Source organism: Anas platyrhynchos, chromosome W (genome assembly GCF_047663525.1).
Source record: "Anas platyrhynchos isolate ZD024472 breed Pekin duck chromosome W, IASCAAS_PekinDuck_T2T, whole genome shotgun sequence".
NCBI lineage: Eukaryota > Metazoa > Chordata > Aves > Anseriformes > Anatidae > Anas > Anas platyrhynchos.
In genome coordinates this window covers 9247645-9269085 of record NC_092620.1, presented here as the reverse complement: position 1 = coordinate 9269085, position 21441 = coordinate 9247645, and the positions used below count along the sequence as shown (strand labels likewise).

General features: G+C 43.4%; 1 protein-coding gene across 1 annotated transcript in view; it reads right to left on the bottom strand.

Moving 5' to 3' along the window:
- Nucleotides 1–2627: 2627 nt before the first annotated feature.
- Nucleotides 2628–21441, bottom strand: part of LOC113841684 (homer protein homolog 1) — a 266367-nt gene continuing 247553 nt past the window's right edge. Inside the window, exons 8-9 of the mRNA XM_038169480.2 lie at nucleotides 17591–17671; nucleotides 2628–6081 (exon numbers count right to left, since the gene is read on the bottom strand). Coding sequence (XP_038025408.1) covers nucleotides 5893–6081; nucleotides 17591–17671 — 270 coding nt within the window. The 3' untranslated portion in view covers nucleotides 2628–5892. The remainder of the gene's footprint in view (nucleotides 6082–17590; nucleotides 17672–21441) is intronic.

The window sequence follows — 21441 nt, the reverse complement described above, 5'->3', positions numbered from 1 at the left end:
AAATTTTCCAAAGAACAATTAACTATACAATAAAATATGGGACCAGCGCTGTTTAACATCTTGGTTGTTGACATGGACAGTAAAAAGGAGCACACCCTCAGCAAGTTTGCCGATGACACCAAACTTTGTGGTGCAGTCAACATGCTGGAGGGAAGGGATGCCATCCACATGGACCTTGACAGGCTTGAGAGGTAGGCCTGTGCAAACCTCATAAATTTCAACAAGGCCAAGTGCAAGGTCATGAACCTGTGTTAGGGTAATCTCAAACACAAATACAGGCTTCGTGGAGAATGGATTGAAAGTAGCCCTGAGGAGAAGAACATGTGGGTGTTGGTTGATGAGAGACTCAACACGAGCCAGCAATATGTGCTTGCAGCCCAGAAAGCCAACTGTATCCTGGGCTGCCTCAAAAGAAGTGTGGCCAGCAGGTTGAGGGAGGTTGATTCTCTCCCTCTACTCTGCTCTTGTGAGGCCCCACCTGGAGTATTGTGTTCAGCTCTGGAGCTCCCAACACAAGAAGGACATGGATGTGGTAGAACGAGTCCAGAGGAGGGCCACAAAGATGATCAAAGGGCTGGAGCACCTCTCTTTTGAAGACAGGCTGAGGGAGTTGGGGTTGTTCAGCCTGAAGAAGAGAAGGCTCTGGGGAGACCTTATGGCAACTTTCCAATACATAAGAGGGCCTACAAGAAAGCTGGGGAAGGACTCTTTATCAGGGAGCATAGTAGTAGGACAAAGAATAATGGCCTTAAACTAAAAGAGGATAGATTTAGATTAGATATTCTGAAGAAATTCTTTACTGTGAGGGTGATGAGGCACTGGAACAGGTTGCCCAGAGAAGTTGTGGATGCCCCACCCCTGTCAGTGTTTAAGGCCAGGTTGGATGGGGCTTTGAGCAACCTGGTCTAGTGGAAGGTGTCCCTGCCCATGGCAGGGTGGTTGGACTAGATGATCTTTAAGGTCCCTTCCAACCCAAACCATTCTATGATTCTGTGATATTAATGGTATTACAGTAACGGCCACGCAGATAATGACGAATGAATTTTGATAGAATAGGACAAGTACAGCAGGGATGGAATCAGAACTGGCTTCAGCATGCAACAATCCAACACCACAAACCATCTCTTCCTCCCTGAAAGATTGTTGTGACAGATGGAGTCTGAAGTCAGTCACAGACTAAACAAACTCAGTGGACATTTTATATACATATATGAAAAGTGGTGATTAATTGGAATGTATTAGAAAGTGTGGGACCTGAGCATGACATAAATGGTATGGAATAAGGGTTGGATATTACCCTGGTTTTGTCTAGGATAGAGTTAATTTTCCCCCTAGTATCTGGTAGGGTGCTATGTTTTCGATTTAGGATGAGAATAATGCTGATAACACACTGATGTTTTAGTTACTGCAGAGCAGTGCTTATACTAAGCCAAGGACTTTTCAGCTTCTCGTGCTGTCCTGCCAGTGAGGAGGCTGTGGGTGCACAAGTTGCTGTGAGGGGACAGAACCAGGATAGCTGACCCAAACTGGCCAAAGGGATACTCTATACCTTATGATGTCATGCTGAACAATTAATACGGGGTGTCTGGCCAGGGTGGAGGTGGACCGCTGCTTGGGGATGGGATGGGCATCGGTCAGCGGGTGGTGAGCAATTGCAGTGTGCATCACTTGCTTTTTACATATTATTATTATTACTATCATCATTATTATTATTACTCTTTCTTTTCTGTCCTATTAAACTGTCATTTATCTCAACCCATAAGTTCTTACATTTTTTCCCCCACATCAATTGTCTCCCCTGTCCCACTGTGTGTGTGTGAGCAAACAGGTGTGTGGTGCTTGGCTACCTTCCAGGGTAAACCACAACACCATGATTTGTTCTTTGCTTAGCACCATTCAGAGGCAGTGAACATATGCAGCATTATTAAGAAATTATTAAGACAATTTAAAAATTCCTTTGCACAATCCAGTACATTTCCTCCCCCAAATCAGTGTATAACTGTGCACTTAAATGGCATGTTCAGTTACTTAGACTACACACATTTGGCCAGAGTTTCTTTTTTTCTTTTTTTTTTTTTTTAATTTTCTTTGGACATCCACACCTAATCTCTAATCTGACTGATATTTGGCCTTAAGATCCAAGATCTAAACAAACGACCAAATTAAGTGTTTTTATTGACAGCCACAGTTCTGCTGAATTAAGGTCTGCAACCTTTTTCCATTCCTCTTTCCATGCGATATTTCAGAAAAAATACTTTGATTTTTGCCTTTGAAACAAATGTCCTAATTAATGCAGTGTTCATATAGTGCTGTTTCAGTAGTTACTTGAACAGAGAATAAAAAAGATGATAAAATGAGGTAAGGTTTAGCCCTTTATTGAAGATAAACCTGGAGTTAGAGCCTAACTAGTAGAAAAATGAACAGAAATCATAAATCTTCCACAAACGACAACTGAAAAGACACATCCTAAAATATCCATCTATAATTGAGGAGTTATTTGTTCTTGCAGGGTTTTCTTTAAAGAAGTTATCTTGGGAATTCCACTTATAGTATTAAATGATACTTATTTGTGTTACATCTTTTTTAGCCCTTTATTTATTTTATTTGAAAATGTATTTTCAAAGAGACCTTATAACAGTATTTCTGCATTATCAGTTCATTTTGTTCTCTTTTTTCTTGGATATATTAGCCAGGAAAAGAATTTCCCAGTCTGTAACAGACATTAATTCACACGTTTTAGTTTGTTCACATGGAAAGATACAATTTCTAGATCATTGAGGCATATGGACTATGAACAAGACAATTCAAAAACGAACTATCTAGATGGGAATATACTTACAAAAATCTTTAATGTCAAAGTCAGAATTTCACAACATAACATGCTAACGTAAAATCCAGTAGCACCTGAGAGATTAAGGTAGCAGCTGCTATCACTTGCACGTACTTGAAAAAAATTAAAAAAAAAAAAAATACTTTCTCCAGAGATCAGCAAGTGTGTTTCAAAATAAAAGTCCTATTTTTTATTTTTCTTCTGGTTTTGTTAGGTATTTCTGTTAGTTGTTTTTTTTTTTGTAATCATTTTTTTAATTTATTTTTATTTTTTTAGACAAGACTGTTGTTGCCATATAACAAGTTATATGCAATGCGACTGCTTACCTCTCTCCAGTGTAAGTTCATGTTCATGTTTTCAAGTTATAGCACTCAACAGAATTTTATGGTATACATAAAATAGTTTCTCATAATTTCATCAAAGATAGATACAATGCATAATACCTGTCTCTGGGAAAAGTGTGTTTCAAACAGGCAAACTATCACCTTAAAACAGAAGTGGAGAGGCTACAGTAGGTATAACCACCCAAGTATGAACTTTAGGTTGTAGTTTTTAAACACACATTTACTGCAAATAAGCATTAAAAATATTCTTAGCAATAGGATTTTATTTATATGTGTATGTATGTCCCCCTTATTCCATATTTATGTTAGGCAACTGTATGGGAGTTCAAAGGTGCAGCCCTCAGTAATTGTATTAAAAAAAAAAAAAAAAAAGTAATGAAGCATATCTACTGCATGAGAAAAGAAATTCTCAAATATCAATTTCCAGTTTAAAATTTAATTTAAATAGGAAAATATTAAAATTGTGCACATCTAATTATTCCATATTCTGTATATACGTGTGTACACGTATACATAGAAATACTCATCTACCACACATTCACAAAATTTAAGTGGAAATATTTCTGTCCACTATTTCCCCACATGTGAATGACATAATATCTTTTAAAATGTCAATAATAATATAATTAAAAATAATATTACATTTATTCCATTATCAACTTTCTATTGTTTGTATTCTTTCTTCATCCTTATTCTGTCCATTGAGCATAATGGGCCAGATTCTCCTTGTACTTCCACAAATGAATGTTGCTGATCCCATCAGGGACACATACGGTTTGAAGCAGTGCAAGTGACAGGAGAATCAGGCCCAAATATCCACAGGTAAATTAAAACATGGTGATATTTGCTTATCTGGACCTCATGTAGATATACACATTACTGTTTAAAAGCCACTGAATGAAAAACATATAGCTCACCACAAAGTTTTCACCCAGTAGCATGCTGAACCAAGGTCCCCCCACCCCTTTAATAAATAAAATATATGAGAAAATACCCTAAAATATGGAGAAAACCTAAACATTGTGTACATTAAATACAGTATAATACATGATGTTTTAGCATTTGACCTGAACCACTTTCCTGATTAGTCAGGAGACACTTGGTAAATCACTGGTAAAGAAAAAACACAGTATTTTGGAAATAAATAATGTATTTCTGATATAAATGAAAACCCATGTATATTATATGATGTATATATATACAGTACCCACATAAAAACAAACTTTTCTAGTTCTATATAACATTCTCTAAGATGACAAAATTGTGTTGTACAAATTTAATAAGCAGCTAGATTTCATGTTTAAAAATCAAATTTGGGGAACAAACAAAGGTCAGTGCATCTTTTGGCTCTGAACTCTGACATTCATCCATACATTTTTAAAAAGCCCTCTTCAACATTACAAGCAATTTATGGCAAGAACGTACTTTGTTGCAAGACACATGACACTTGGCTTACCTTTCAGAGCTTTCTGTGTTGTTTCCTTTTTTAATAAATCTATTATATAAAGAAAGGTGTTTTTGCCCAAAGTGTTAAAATTACATGAAAACATCTTTAAAACCTGTTCACTGAATATAATTTAATTCCATTTCCTGTTTTTAAACATTTAGTTAACAATTCAGAATATTGCCTGGTGTAGTAACAATAAAGATGTGATATGAAGATTCATAAAAGAGTAAATGTCTCCATTTCAAATTGCTATGACAACAAAACTTCTAGAAACAGCTTTCTTGGCTGGGTTCAATGTATGAGCAATCCCTTTCAATAGCTCTAAGCCCTTAATGCAGTCTATAATAAAGTGTTCCCCATAAGCCATTAGTCACAATACCAGAAATTCATGTGGCATTCTGAAAAAGTCTCCTGCAGAACAGGTTAACAGTTAATTGAACATATATATTTGATATATGTACTGGCCATTTCTTGTTATTTGTGCATGTCAAATTCTCTCTCTCTTTTTTTTTTTTTTTTTTTCCTGAGGGACTCACCTGATATCATTGGTTGGTTTCAAAACATATTTAAGTGGAAATATTGCATTGTAATTACATAGAATTCATATGAAAAAGTAAAACTTACATTGGTCAGTATTGTAGAACATCAGAGTAAGCTCCATAAAGAAATACAGTATAATACAGTATTTCCAGTATATATATAAAACAACCAACCAACCAAAAACCCCAAAAGGAAGAACTTTATTTCAATTAAAGATGCAACTGTCACACCTGGGAAGAATAAATTAGTAATGGCACTGCTTCTCCACAGTGTAAAATATCCTGAGAAATTAAGAACAACAAAATACAGGGCCATCAGCACTAAGTTGTTGAACAAATTAAATATCTTGAATAAATAAAACAGCAGATAACCTATATTGTGTCTATTACAAAAAGAGGATGTAACTTGGGCCACTACTACTTCCATCACTGATAATTAGAAAAGGATTGCATTCAATTACTGTTAATATCTTTCAAGTTATCTATGTCCAATAATGTACAAGGAGGTAATTTGTAATTCAAGTTGTTTTTGGTTTTTTTGTGTGTGTTTTTTTCTTCAGCTAGCTTCAAGATGAGTTCTAAATTTTACATTGAAGTATGACTCAAATTTAAAATAAGCCCTCTCAGGAAAGCATTTTCAAAGTTGCACAAAATTAGATGCAGAGCTCAAGACAGTCCTACAAAGAGAGATAGTGCATCTTTAAGCTGATTGGCACTGAAATCCCATTTTCTTTAGCTGCATTCTATTAGCTTGGCCAAGTTATCTCGTAACTCGGTCAGTTCAAATATTTTTCCATCAAGATTTTCTAAAAGTGTCTTCAAGTTATTGTGAAAAGCTTCTTGCTCATTCTGACTTTTCTCCAGACGTTGCTCTAGATCAGAGAGCTGGCCTTCCAGGTCTTTGTTTCGAATTTCTACTTCCTTCAGAGAAAATACATAACATGTTAACGTGCAGTCTAGAAACAGAAAGTAGTCTAAAATCCTGCTGATGTTCATGTACTAGTTCTGTTTTTTAAACAATTTGTGACTCTTTAAGGTTTCCACAAAGCCAAAACCAGAACCCAAATTGTTATTAGGATTGAACGTGTACTATTGTTTCCTCAATTTTTTTCAGTAATTTATATGAAGGACAAAATCCTTGATACAGGGATAAAATTTAGTCAGTGAACAATGCATTTGATATACTTACTCAGGTAAATTATTACTTATGCGGTGGCGGGCCATTTAAATCAGGTGTAGCCACCATTATACAGTCACTCGCCCAGGCAATTGGTGATCCCACGCTCTTCGAGGAATTGCAGCGTGCATGGGGTTTCCTGCTTCGAGGCCACTTGAGGCAGAAGAGGAAGCAGCCAGGACCCGGCAGCCCTCACGAGGGCAACTGATGAGACTTGAATGGAGCCAGAAGTGCCCCCCTCTGTTGTACAAAGGCAGCCCCTGGGGAGCGCAAGAAACCAGGAACACAGGGACCAGGAGGTGGCGGGTCAGTTTGTACAGGTAGGGCGGGTGGAGTATCCCTCTCCACTCAGGAAACAGGCTGACCTATTGGCTGCCTCCCAGATGGTAAATCCAGACGTGGTGTCCTCCAGACAGAAAGCTCTCGCCAAAAAGACTCTGGCAACTGAGACTAACTGCCTTTCCAGTGATGCGGCTCTTCAGGTCTCCAGTTGTAGGGAGTGCCTGAGCCTGTTGCTACCAATGGAGGGTGGCAAAGATACTACCTGCATGAGGTGTGAGCAGGTGGAGGATCTGATCAGCCTGGTGGCAGAGCTCAAGGAGGAGGTGGGGAGACTGAGGACCAACAGGAAGAGTAAGCAGGATTTAGACTGGTGGAATAACTCCCTGACATACCTGAGAGAAAGGCATGGGGGTGATACACCCTAAATAGTTGTGGACCCCCTTCCCTGTCATTGACGGGCAGAGGGAGGGGACCTAAGAGATGGAGAGGAATGGAAACAGGTCCCTGCTTGGCATTTCAGGCGAGCCCCCTCTGTACCCACCTTGCCTTCCCAGGTGCCCTTACACAATAGCTTTGTGGCTCTGGAGCTTGAGGGATGGGTAGGTGAGGATATGGGGGAAGGTCCACCCAGGAGGTTGTCTAGGGCAAGGAAGTCGACTCCACGCCTCAAGACTTTCTCCATCAAGAAGGAAAGAAGGGTAATTGTTGTAGGTGACTCCTTTCTGAGGGGAACAGAGAACCCCATCTGTTGGCCAGACCCTACCCATAGGGAAGTCTGCTGCCTCCCTGTGGCCCAGGTCAGAGAAGTTAGCAGGAAACTTCCTGGCATGGTTTGCCCCTCCAAATATTATCCCTTAGTGATAATTCAGGCTGGCAACAAAGAAATTGCTGAAAGAAGCCTGAAGGCTATCAAAAGGAACTTCAGGGGATTGGGGCAGTTAGTGGATGGAGTGGGAGCACAAGTGGTATTTTCCTCTATCTCTTCAGTGGCAAAGAGGGATAGTGAGGGGACCTGGAAAGCACAGCTGATCAATACATGGCTGAGAGGCTGGTGCCACTGCAGGAATTTTGTGTTGTTTTTTTTTTTTTGACCATGGGGTGGTTTACTTGGTACCTGGCCTGTACGCTGCAGATGGGTCCCACATGTCTCAAAGGGGGAAAGGGATACTAGGCCAGGAGCTGGCAGGGCTCATTGAGAGGGCTTTAAACTAGGTGTGAAGGGGGATGGGGATGAAATGAGGCTCACTAGAGATGAGCCTGGAGGAGCAGTCCCAGGGTTGGGGGTGAGGGCAATGGCGCAACTGAAGTGCATCTACACTAATGCATGCAGCATGGGCAACAAACAGGAGGAGCTGGAAGCCATTGTGTGGCCAGGAAACTACAACTTAGTTTCCATCACTGAAATGTGGTGGGACCATTCCTGCGACTGGAGTGCTGCAATGGATGGATATAAGCTCTTCAGAAGGGACGGGCAACAAAGGGGAGGTGGCATGGCTCTCTATATTAGAGAGTGTTTTGACGTTGTAGAGCTCAGGGCTGGGAATTATAAGATTAAGTCCCTATGGGTAAGGATCAGGGGGATGGCCACCAAGGTGGACATCCTGGTGGGGGTCTGTTATAGACCGCCAAACCAGGATGAAGAGAAGGAAACCAGGATGAAGAGGTGTTCTACAAGCAGCTGGTGGAAGTCGCTCAGTCAGCAGCGCTTGTTTTCGTGGGGGACTTTAACTTCCCAGGCATATGCTGGAAATACAACACAGCCCTGAGGAAGCAGTCCTGGAGGAGGTTCCCGGAGTGTGTGGAAAATAGCTTCCTGAATTAGCTGGTTAGTGAGACTACTCGGAGGGGGGGTGTTCCACTAGACCTGCTGTTCACAATTGGAGAAGGACTGGTGAGAGACGTGATGGTCAGAAGCTGTCTTGGGCACAGACAGTGACCACAAAATGGTAGAATTCTCTATTCTTAGCGAAGTCAGTAGGGGAGTCAGTATAACAGCTACCTTGGAGTTCCGGAGGGCAGACTTTGAATTGTTCAGGACACCGGTAGGGAAGGTCCCTCAGGAGTCAGTCTTGAAAGGCAGAGGGGTCCAGGAAGTCTGGATGCTCCTCCAGATGGAAGTCTTAAAGGTGCAGGAGCGGGCTGTCTCCGTGTACCGTAAGATGAGCTGGCAGGGAAGAAGACTGCTGTGGCTGAACAGCGAACTTTTGCTGAGTCTCCGGGAGGAAAAGAGAGTTTATGTCCAGTGGAAGAGGGGACATGCAACTCAGGGGGAATACAAAGAAGTTGAGAGCATATGCAGAGAAAAAGTCAGGAAGGTCAAAGCCCAGCATGAGCTCAACCTGGCCACTATGGTTAAGGGTAATGAAAAATGCTTTTATAAATATATTAATGGCAAGAGGAGAGCCACGGTGAATCTCCATCCTTTACTGGGCACAAGAGGGAGCATGACTACTGAGGATAAGGAAAAGGCTGAGGTTCTCAATGCCTTCTGTACATATGTCTTTACTAGTCAGACCAGTTATCCTTGGGGTACTCAGCCTCCTGACCTGGAAGTCTGGGACGGGGAGCAGAAGAAACCCCCCACGATTCAAGTGGAAACAGAGACCTGCTGCTCCACCTATACTGTCACAAGTCCATGGGGCCAGATGGGATCCACCATGGTGCTGAATCAGTTGGCGGATGTGATTGTTGGACCGCTTTCCATCATCTATCAGCGGTCATGGACATCTGGAGAGGTTCCAGATGACTGGAGACTTGCTGATGTGACACGCATCTATAAGAAGGGTTGTAAGGAGGATCCGGGGAACTACAGGTCTGTCAGCCTGGCCTCGGTTCCAGGAAAGGTTATGGACCGGGTCATGTTGAGTGCAATCACGCAGCATATGCGGGACAACCAGGGGATCAGGCCCAGCCAGCATGGCTTCATGAAAGGCAAGTCCTTCCTGACCAACCTCATCTCCTTCTATGATTGGGTGACCCACCTGGTGGATGAGGGAAAGGCTGTTGATATAGTCTACCTAGACTTCATCAAAGCCTTTGGCATGGTCTCCCATGGTATTCTCCTGGAAAAAGTGGAAGCCATGGCTTGGACAGGTACACTCTTTGCTGTGTTAAAAGCTGGCTGAACGTCTGGGTCCAGAGAGTAGTGTTCAGCATTATAGGACCTGGTGGTCACCAGGGCAAAAGTGCTCATTAAATAGGTTAAGATTTGAGGAAGCCTGGGTTTCAGTGACCATACCCTGGTTGAGTTTTTGATCTTGAGGAACATGGGCCTGGCCAGGAGCAAATTCAGGACCCTAAACTTCCAAAGAGCGAACTTCAAGCAGTTCAAAGAATTAGTGGATGAGATACCATGCGACATTGTACTTAGAGACAGAGGAGCTGATAAGGGCTGGAAACTCTCAGGCAGCTCTCAGGCAACTGGATATTTTCCTTAGAGCACAAGAGCTCTCCACTCCTATACACAATAAATCAAGCAGGGAAGGCAGGAAACTGGCATGTGTGAAATGTGTTCATCTGATTCGTGTCTATATGGAACAATGCTAGGGACGCATGGTATGATGAATGTGACCTTCTGTCTTACATACCCTTGTATAACCACAAGTCTAAGAAAAACAGAGTGGTTAATGTATATAATTTGTGTATCTTGCAAAGGAATAGTCCAGCAATTTGTGTCAATAGGGGATAAGAGAACAAAGGGGTTTCAGAATAACTGCTAACTATTATGACTATTGCAGGGGACACTATGCAAGTTTCTGATATCTGGCCAAGAGTTTAAGGAGAAGGGGAAAGCTGAAGGACGACTAAAAGACAAAGCTTGCAGGGGACGCTGCACAAGTCTCTGACATCCGGCCAAGTTGGACAAAGGAGAAGGACAAGAAAAAAAGCCTGGGAGGAAGACTATGGGCCTTCAGCACGAGAGACCCCCAGAGGGACCACCGGAGACTGATACGCATGCGCCAGTGGGAGGGTTCGGATTCCGGAAACTAATTATAATAACTCAGAGACTCCCGGTGCACCCAGCACTGTTTGCTTATATTCATTTAATAAATTGTAAACTTTGATTATAACCCTATTTGGGACTTAGCCAAAGGATGAACAAGGATCTTCTGGTCAAACTTAGGCAAAAGAAGGAAATGCACAGACGGTGGAAACAGAGACATGTGACCTGGGAATGGAGCGAAATCCAGCTGCGACTGGTCACAAGTGGTGTTCTCCAGGGGTCAGTGTTGTGGCCCATACTCTTTAGTATCATTATTGATGATTTGGACCAGGGAATTGAGTGCATCCTCAGTGAATCTGCAGATGACACCAAGTTGGGGAGAAGTGTCGATATGCCAGAGGAGGGTAGGAAGGCCCTGCAGAGGGACCTGGACAGGCTGGATTGATAGGCAAGGGCCAATGGGATGAGGTTCAACATGGATAAGTTCTGGGTCCCGCACTTTGGTCACAACAATCCCATGCAATGCTACAGGCTTGGGGCAGAGTGGCTGGAAAGCTGTGCAGAGGAAAAGGATCTGGGGGTGTTGGTCAACACTCACCCGAACATGAGCAGGCATTGTGCCCAGGTGGTCAAGAAGGCCAACAGCATCCTGGCTTATATCAGGAATAGTGGAGCCAGCAGGACCAGGGAGGCAATCGTCCCCCTGTACTCTGCTCTGGTGAGGCTGCACCTCAAGTACTGTGTTCACTTTTGGGCCCCTCACTACAAGAAAGACATTGAGGCCCTGGAGCGTGTCCAGAGAAGGTCTACAAAGCTGGTGAAGGGCCTGGAACACAAGTCTTAGGAGGAGTGGCTGAGGGAGCTGGGGTTATTTAGTCTGGAGAAGAGGAGGCTCAGGGGAGACCTTATTTGCTCTCTACAGTCACCTGAAAGGATGTTGTGGGGAGCTGGGGGTCAGCCTCTTCTCACAGATAACCAGTGACAGGACTAGAGGGAATGGCCTAAAGCTGCACCAGGGGAGGTTTAGGTTGGAAATTAGGAGACATTTCTTCTTAGAGAGAGCAGTCAGGCATTGGAAGGGGTTGCTCAGGGAGGTGGTGGATTCACCGTCCTGGGGGGTGTTTAAAGAAAGGTTAGACCTGGTGCACAGGGACATGGTTTAGTGGCTGATATTGGTGTTAGGAGGATGGTTGGACCAGATGATCCTGGAGGGCCCAAAAAGTTGTGGTGAATGGAGTCAAATCCAGTTGGAGGCCAGTCACTAGTGGCGTTCCCCAGGGCTCGGTACTGGGGCCGGTCCTCTTTAATATCTTTATCGATGATCTGGATGAGGGGATCGAGTGCACCCTCAGTAAGTTTGCAGATGACACCAAGTTAGGTGCGTGTGTCGATCTGCTCGAGGGTAGGAAGGCTCTGCAGGAGGATCTGGATAGGCTGGACCGATGGGCTGAGGTCAGCTGTATGAAGTTCAACAAGGCCAAGTGCCAGGTCCTGCACCTGGGGCTCAACAACCCCAAGCAGAGCTACAGGCTGGGAGATGAGTGGTTGGAAAGCTGCCTGGTGGAGAAGGACCTGGGAGTATTGGTTGATAGTCGGCTGAATATGAGCCAGCAGTGTGCTCAGGTGGCCAAGAAGGCCAACAGCATCCTGGCTTGCATAAGAAGCAGTGTGACCAGCAGGGCTAGGGAAGTGATTGTCCCCCTGTACTCGGCTCTGTTGAGGCCGCACCTCAAGTACTGTGTTCACTTTTGGGCCCCTCGCTACAAGAAGGACATCTTGTGCTTGAGCGAGTCTAGAGAAGGGCGACGAAGCTGGTGAGAGGTCTGGAGAACAAGTCCTACGAGGAGCAGCTGAGGGAGCTGGGTTTGTTCAGCCTGGAGAAGAGAAGGCTCAGGGGCAACCTTATCGCTCTTTATAAGTACATTAAAGGAGGCTGTAGTGAGGTGGGGTTTGGTCTGTTCTCCCATGTGCCTGGTGACAGGACGAGGGGGAACGAGCTAAAGTTGCACAAGGGGAGTTTTAGGTTGGATATTAGGAAGAACTTCTTTACTGAGAGGGTTGTTAGGCATTGGAATGGGCTGCCCAGGGAAGTGGTGGAGTCACCATCCCTGGAGGTCTTTAAAAGATGTTTAGATGTTGAACTTAGCGATATGTTTTAGTGGAGGACTTGTTAGTGTTAGGTCAGAGGTTGGACTCGATGATCTTGAGGTCTCTTCCAACCTAGACAATTCTGTGATTCTGTGATTCTGTGATTCTGTGATTCTGTGATTCTGTGATTCTGTGATTCTGTGATTCTGTGTGATTCTGTCTTTTCCAACCTTTATGATTCTATGTTTCTATCATTTCTATCATTCAGAAATATGCCACCTACTGAAAATAGCTTCTCAAAGGATTAATTAAGTTCAAACATCCCCTTATTTAGACTTCATGAATTGCTCAAGGACATAGACCCTATTAAATGGTCTCATACAGCAGCTCATCCAGAACACTGGTTTATGGATGGAGGATTACCGCCTTACTTCTTTCCCACATTATATCACTTGTTGTATGTACTGGGTCTGGCTGGGATGTTAACTTTCCCTGCAGCAGCCCATACAGTGCTGTGCTCTGCACTTGTAGCTGGAACAGCACTGGTATCACACCAATGTTGTGCCTACTGCTGAGCAGTGCTGGCACAGCATCGGGACTCTCTCTAACCCTTCTAGGGGGTGGGCAAAAAGTGAGGAAAAAAACATCACCAGGGCAGCTGACCTAAACCAACCAAAGGGGTATTCCATACCATATGATGTCACACTCAGCAATAAAAGGTGGAAAAAGGAAGAAGAGGGGAGGGGTGGGCTCTCATTGTGAAAACGTCGGTCCTCCTCCCAAACACCGGCTATGTGCATTCAGGCTATGCTTCAAGGACATGGTCAATCATCGCTCATTTGTGGGAAGTAGAGAGTAATTTATTTCCTCTGCATTTCCACATAGCCTTTATTATTATTTTTTTTCCCTTTCTCCCTGTCTTTTCCCCTTTCCTTTTTTTTTTTCTTTCCCTTTAGTTAAATTGTTTAGTTAATAATAAACTTACCTTAATAAATCTTTTTTTTTTTTCCTTTAATTAAATTATCCTTATCTCAACCCACGAGTTGTTCTTTACTTTACTTCTTCCCCTCCTCATCTAAGGAGGGGGAGTGAGAGAGCGGTTGTGGTGTTTAGCTGCCTAGCACGGTAAAACCACCATTGTACTGAATGTTAAGACTGAAATAAAAATTAGCAAGACTGATGTCAAGGTGAAATGAATTATATCATTTAAATCATACAAGTGCAAGCTAAGTATCTTGTCTCACTGCTCTATGCCCTGGGGCACCTAACTGCAAGGTCCATGGCACAATAGAAAACATAAGAGCTATTAGTGCTGTACAGTCAAGCTGTTCCAATACAGTTGCTGGAAAGATGGAGCAGCAATAGCGCATGGGATCTGACCACAAGCAAGCTCATCTCTCTCTCTCTTTTATGTGGAAGAGAAATCCCCAAACCGCTACAAGTAACAGCACAGAGTCACTCTGCCTCATGCCAAGCAGCTTGTGGAGAGCACTCCAGGCTGGGACCACCACCATCTCTGGCTTGTGTATTAATAGGAGGAGAGGTTATAGCTGTTTTGCCTCGTGCGAACTGGGTGCCCTATCTTATATCATTATAATTATATAACATATAATATATATGTATGTAATATATGCGTATAACAGTGATGTGGCTCTGGAATAGCAAATTGTTCTTTGTCTCATTCATTGTATGGCTCAAATTCATGCAGAATTTCATAATTTCAGCTATGAAAACCCTTTCAAAGGCAGCACTGGGACAGTGTACTTAGTACACCATATACCCTGAGCAGCCATTTTCTGGAAAAGTGCATGGTCAATTAGTATTTATGTACACTAATATTTTTTTAAACACTGTTTACCTTTACAGTGGCTTTGTGTCACAAAGCTTTAACAGCTCCTCTGAGTTTTTACAACCGTTTGTTTCACGCACAGCCATAGAGAGAGCTGCTTGGCATCCTGCAGCAGTCCTTCCTCCCAGCACAAGTGACTCTTCTTTCTGCCCTCCCACACTCCCACTGTTTTTATTATTAGCCTTCTGTCTCCCTTGAAGCTAACAAGTATATTCATGTTTACACTGGAGTGATCTCTGTGAATCATAAGAAACAACCTGACCCATATGTAATATGTATTTGAGAAGTCAAGAGTAACAGGGAAAAAAAAGAAGCTTTGTGTCAAAGCCCATTGTCTAAAACATATTTCCATCTGCGACAGGCATGATTGCTTTGTCAATTGGCTGTTACACCTCTAGGCAGAGGAAGAATGGGGCAATGTGGCCAGTGCTCAACGTCATCTCCCAGCTCCATTGGGTGAGAGAGCTATGGGACCCCCAGAGGCAGTGCAGGTGGAGAAGACAGAGCAAATTGTAAAGGAGAAGAAGATGACAGGGGAATTGTAAAGGAGAGCTCAGGGCCACAACCCTCATGAGTGGTGATAGGGCTGGGGTGCAGACCTCATCTCCTCAGAACTGGAATACCTCACTTACTTCTTGTTTGTAAATGGACAAATATTACAGAGTTTTGGCCACCAGTATTGAACAGCACAGCTGAGAACAAAAATTAGCCCTTGCTGCCAGAATTAAGAGAATAATTATTTTAATCTGTTTAACAGTGAATAACATAGTTGCCAAATGATTAAAGGAAACTAACTGAAAAAGAGTATTTGTAGAAACAATATAAATTAAAATGTATGCATGCTAACGTAATTATTAGCTACTTCACAGTTGCTATAATGAACAAGATAGCTGATTATAACCCAATCTGTAATTGCTGTAGGCTCTCTTTCATTGGGCCTACTCTGCCCTCCAAACCAAGTATTGACAAGTACTAAACTGTGTAATGACTGCATGGATTTAAGACCCTCTGAAGCTGAGTGACTGTGTATAGGACAAAAAAAAAATAAAAAAATAAAAGGGAATTCAGGGCCCTCTCAGCTCTGCAGGAATGACACAGTCCTTTCTGTAGCTCACACAAAAGCGGTTGCTCACACTTTCTGCTTCTCCTGTCACTGTTCCTCTTCTACTCACCAAACTCATGTGCTCTAGGAAGTCTCCTTGCCACTGCTCTTAATCCAGATAAATTAATTTCTCTAACTAGGGAAGCCAGTGATGAAAGAGATCACTTTGGAACAAATGCATGGATATGTATATGGTTTTATTTCACAACATGGACACCAGCTGGGTCTGAAGAGCAGCCTGATGGCCTGTATCTAGCCCTGAACATCTTTCAGGTCCTCCTCAAATGCTCTTAAATTTAGGAATTGTTCTGCTGTGAGCTGTTAGGGCAAGAGCACACAGGTAAAAAACAAAACAAAACAAAAGCTTTAGATTAGATGTAGGAACTTCCTTCCATATCCAGCATAAAGCATTTCCCTCTAAACCCCTCCATTGTTAGTCACTGTAATAATCTCTTCTGGAATTCAGCAAAGATCAGAATAAAATATTCAAACCATACAAAACAGCTATATTTAGGAATCAGCTATATAGTAATGAAGATATCCTGATTTACAGCGAGAGTCACACTGATCATGATTCATTGATATGTCTTCTCAACATTGGTAATGAAATTATTAAGCGTCAAGGGCCCTGAGAAACTTTTTGAGCTTCTCAATTTCCTTTTCAGCTGAGGGCTCCCATGCTTAGTCTAAAGCCAACAACAATTTTTGGAATAGTGGAACAGGCAAGCTCAGATGTACTCAAAATCTTTAAAGAAGCACCATAATAACGTACTTTTTACAAATAATTTGATGCAAGAATGGGGAACAAATAATAAACTTACTTTGATCTTATGTTGTTTATTCTGTAGGTTAAAATGAGATTCAAGGAAGTTCCAATTCATATAATGCATTTAAAAGAATACCTGCTTAGTGATTTTTAAGCTGAGGATAGCCAGACAAGGCTTGCTTTTAGGGTGATTTAGGTTGAGATGCAGAACAGTGAGAGTGACTTTTCAGCACTTTGTATTTGGAACTATTTAATGCCTCAGTTTCCAGTATTATCTAAACTTATCTCTGAAGTCTGAATTCAGAGTTTAAACCTATCTAAGCACTGAGGCAGCCTCATTCAGAAGGCTGGTGCTTCCCAAGGCAGGATTCTCTGTGCTGGCTGGTCAGTAGCTCAGACATAGCAAGGGAGGGTATATACAAAATAAAGAAAAAGTAATGAAAAAACACACAATAAAACCACAGTGATTCTAAATAATTCCAAGAAAATGTCATATTCTGTTTTTAAAGTCTGTATTACACAATAATGCTTTAACTTTTACTTTACCAGAGAATGTTTAGAAGCTGAATACAGACTTATCCCAACATGATGATATAGAACCTGACAGTTCAATGGCACACAAGACCTATGAGAAGATACTGCTGTGAAAATGGGACCATAACTGTCCAGAATATGTATCTATGAAGGACATCTGCTAGCCCCAAAGTACTCTGTGGAGTCCTAGATGAAATTTGGGTCATTTCCAGTTCTGGGTTCCCCGTTACAAAAAAGACAGGAAAGAGTCCTGGAAAGAGTCCAGCAGAGGGCCACAAAGATGATACGGGGCCTGGAGCATCTTCCTTATGAGGAAAGGCTGAGAGACCTGGGTCTGTTCAGCCTGGAGAAAAGAAGACTGAGAGGGGATCTCATCAATGTGTATAAATACCTGAGGTGTGGGAGATGGAGGGATTTGGCCAACCTCTTTTCAGTGGTTTGCAGGGACAGCACAAGGAGTAATGGTCACAAGATAGAGCCCAGGAAGTTCTGCACCAACATGCGAAAGAATTTCTTCACGGTGAGGGTGACGGAGCTCTGGAACAGGCTGCTCAGGGAGGTAGCATGCAATCTAACCTATATACTTATCTATCAGATTCAATAAATATATAGCACAAGGTGCTGTGAACTGCTTACTTGAAGATAATTTTGACATTCTATCTAAATTAAGACGATGCACTATAACTCACCTGTAACTTCTGAGTCAAAGAACCCCTCTGTGCCTGGAGATCTCTGGAACTGTCAATTTCTTGTTTCAATCTTTCTATTTCCTGAGGGAGAAGAAAAAAATTCTTTAGCAACACATTACCTGGCTCAGAGTCAGTGCAGGTAATCTGGCTGCTGCTGCTTCTCTCAGAGAAAGCCATTGCAATAAAATGAAAAGTGGCAATTGGCTACTGTACATCATAGCACATGAAGTTTAAGCCCTGCTCCCAGTATTATTGAATCACAGTTCCAAAACAGCATTTCCACTGTGAATAAACAATACAGATAAGTATTTTATTTGTTATAAAAGTGCAAGCATCTTTCCAGTACAAAAGATCTGAAATATTTTTTTCTCCTGGAAAATCAAGGGTCCCTGTAAATAGAGAAACAATCTTATGCTTTAAGTTCTATTTTAATCCAGCCTTCTTCATTTTTTTTTCAAGATAAAAATACAATGTTCATCTGTGAGCTGCTTATCATGTCACTAGCAGCAGGGCTGAGCATCAGAAATTACCTGATTTGACCACTGGTTTCTGAAAAAGGATTCAAAAAGAAATATATCTTTAATACACCAAGAGTACAGTAATAAGGTATAAAAATAGCATTATATATAAAATAAAGAATGGAAGATAAATATTTTCTTAGATTATTTCAAGAGTTAATGAAACTAAAAGGTATCAAATTTAAAGCTAATAAATACTTTTTCCCGGAAGGGCATATTTACCTCCCAGAAATCCTTTTGAAAAGGATTTCTTTGCATCTTCATAATTCAAAAGGGGAAGGGATCAAAACAGGAAACAATACCAATGTGAAGCTAATCGCTTAAATATGTGGCAGTTTGGAAAAGACGTTCTTCCATTTCCTGCAATTTTACCCCCAAGAACTGGATTTCCTGTGCAGGTCCCTTGACCTTACTATGTTTAATGGCAAAACCAGCTTTCAGGAGAATATGGATTATTTTCTTCCCTTTCTCAAAAACTTCTTCTGTGGTGTTGCCCCACATGAGGATATCATCAATGTACTGCAGATGTTCAGGAGATCTCCCTTGTTCCAGTGCAGACTGGATCAGTCCGTGGCAAATGGTAGGGTTGCATTTCCACCCCTGGGGCAGTCGATTCCAAATGTATTGGATGCCCCTCCAAGTGAAAGCAAACTGCGGCCTGCATGCTGCTGCCAAAGGGATGGAGAAAAATGCATTAGCAATATCAATTGTGGCATACCACTTGGCTACCTTGGACTCTAGTTCGTACTGGAGTTCTAGCATGTCCGGCACTGCAGCACTCAGTGGTGGCGTGACTTCATTCAGGCCTCGATAGTCCACCATTAGCCTCCACTCGCCATTAGACTTTCGCACTGGCCATATAGAACTATTAAAGGGTGAGCGAGTCTTACTGATCACTCCTTGGCTCTCCAGCTGATGAACCAACTCATGGATGGCAATCTGGGAGTCTCGCTTGGTGTAATATTGCCGCCGGTGCACAGTTGTGGTAGCGATTGGTACCTGCTGTTCTTCAACCTTCAGCAATCCTACAACAGAAGGGTCTTCTGAAAGGCCAGGCAGGGTAGACAGCTGCCTAATCTCTGTGCTCAAAGTTGCTATGCCAAAACCTCACAGGTACCCTTTTGGATCCTTGAAATACCCTCTCTTGAGATAGTCTATGCCAAGGATGCATGGAGCCTCTGGGCCAGTCACAATGGGATGCTTTTGCCACTGTTCCCAGTTAGACTCACTTCAGCTTCCAGTACAGTTAGTTGTTGGGATACCCCTGTCACTCCAGAGATACAGATGAGTTCTGTCCCTTGGTAGCCTGATGGCATTAAGGTACATTGTGCGCCAGTGTCCACTAGAGCTTTGTATTCTTGTGGTTCCGATGTGCCAGGTCATCAGATCCACACAGTCCAATAAATCCGGTTATCCCTCTCCTCTACCTGGCCAGAGGCAGGGCCCCTCTAGTCCTGGCTGGAGTGTCTGCCACTTAATTCTTGCAAATGAGAAGCAGAGGTCCCTTCATCAGGGTCACAAATGGGATCTGGGTGTAGTGGGTTTACATGGCAAGGTTTTGGTAGCAGGGGGCCATAGGGGTGGTTTCTGTGAGAAAGATCTAGAAGCCGCCCCATGTTTGGGAAGGGCCCCATTGTTTTCCAGATCTGAGCCAATAAGCGATGTTGTTTTGCGCCTCTGTGAGAGCATATTTAAGACAGGGAAAAAAACGCTGCGCCACACAGCAGCCGGGAGAGTCAAGGGAGTGAGAAACAGCCTTGCAGGTGCCAAGGTCAGTGTAGAAGGAGGGGGAGAGGTGCTCCAGGCGCCAGAGCAGAAGTCCCCTGCGGCCTGTGGTGAGGACCATGGTGAAGCAGGATGTCCCCCTGCAGCCCATGGAGTACCACGGTGGAGCAGGGTTCCATGCTGCAGCCCGTGCAGGAGACCACGGTGGAGCAGGTGGCCCTGCACCGACGGAGGCTGCCGCCTGTGGAAGACCCCTGCCGGAGCAGATTCCGGGCCGGACCTGTAGCCCGTGGAGAGGAGACCACGCAGGAGCAGGTGACCTGGCAGGAGCTGCTGCCCGTAGGGGAGCCAGGTTGGAGCAGTTTTCTCCTGAGGGATGGACCCCGTGGTACGGACCCATATCTGGAGCAGTTCTGGAAGAGCTGCTGCCTGTGGGAAGCCCACGCCGGATCAGTTCGTCAAGGACTGCATCCCGTGGGTGGGACCCCACAGCACAGGGGACGAGAGTGACCGAGAAGGAGCGGCAGAGAAGAAGTGCTGTAGACTGACCATAACCCCCATTCCCCCGTTCCCCTGCGCCGCTCGGGGGGAGAAGGTGGAAGAGGGTGGATTTGGGGGGGAGGTGCTTTTGGTTTCTTTCTTTTGTTTCTCACTTCTTTAGCTTGTTAGTAATGAGCAATAAATCTTACTATCTGTCTTCTTATGCTGAGTCTGGTTTGCCCGTTACACTAATTATTGCGTGATTTTCTCGTCCTTATCTCAATCCTTGAGCCCCTTTCACATATTTTCTCCCCATTCCTCTTTGAGGAGGGGGAGTGAGAGAGCGGCTGTGGTGGAGCTCGGCTGCCCACTCGAGCAGAACCACGACACTGGGTCAGCCCTTCTACTGCCTCTGGGGAACTGCCCAACAGACACTGGAGCAGCATTTTTCTTAGGAGCCCCTCTTCTTGCTGCTGTATTTCCTTTCAGTTCATGTACCTGAGCAGTTAGGGATGAAGTAGGTTCACCATCCAGCTTCAGAGAATCACAGAACTGAAGGGATTGGAAGGGACCTCGCAAGATTACCCTGTCCCAGGTGCAGGACCTGGCACTTGCTCTTGTTAAACTTCATGCGGTTGGTGATGGCCCAGATCTCCAATCTGTCCAGATCTCTGCAAGGCCTTTCCACCCTGAACAGTGTCCAGAATTCCTCCAAGTTTAGTGCCATCAGGAAATTTGCTCAAAACACCTTCTAGTCCTATATCCAAAAACATTGAAGAGGACTGGCCCTAAAATGGAGTCCTGAGGGACCCCACTAGGGACTGTCCGCCAGCCTGATGTGGACCCATTTACCACATCCCTTTGAGCCGTGACCATCAGCCAACTGCTCACCCATCGTATGATGTTTTTGTTTACCTGTTTGCTGGACATTTTGTCCAGTAGGATCCTATGGGAAACTGTGTTGAAACTGTGTTAAAAGCTTTACCGAAATCCACAATCAGCTGATCACATCAGCTGGTTTCCCTTGATCGACTAGATGGGTGATCTTATCATAACAAGAAATTAAGTTAGTCAAACAGGACCTACCCCTCGTAAACCCATGTTGACTGGAACCAATGACTGCGGTGT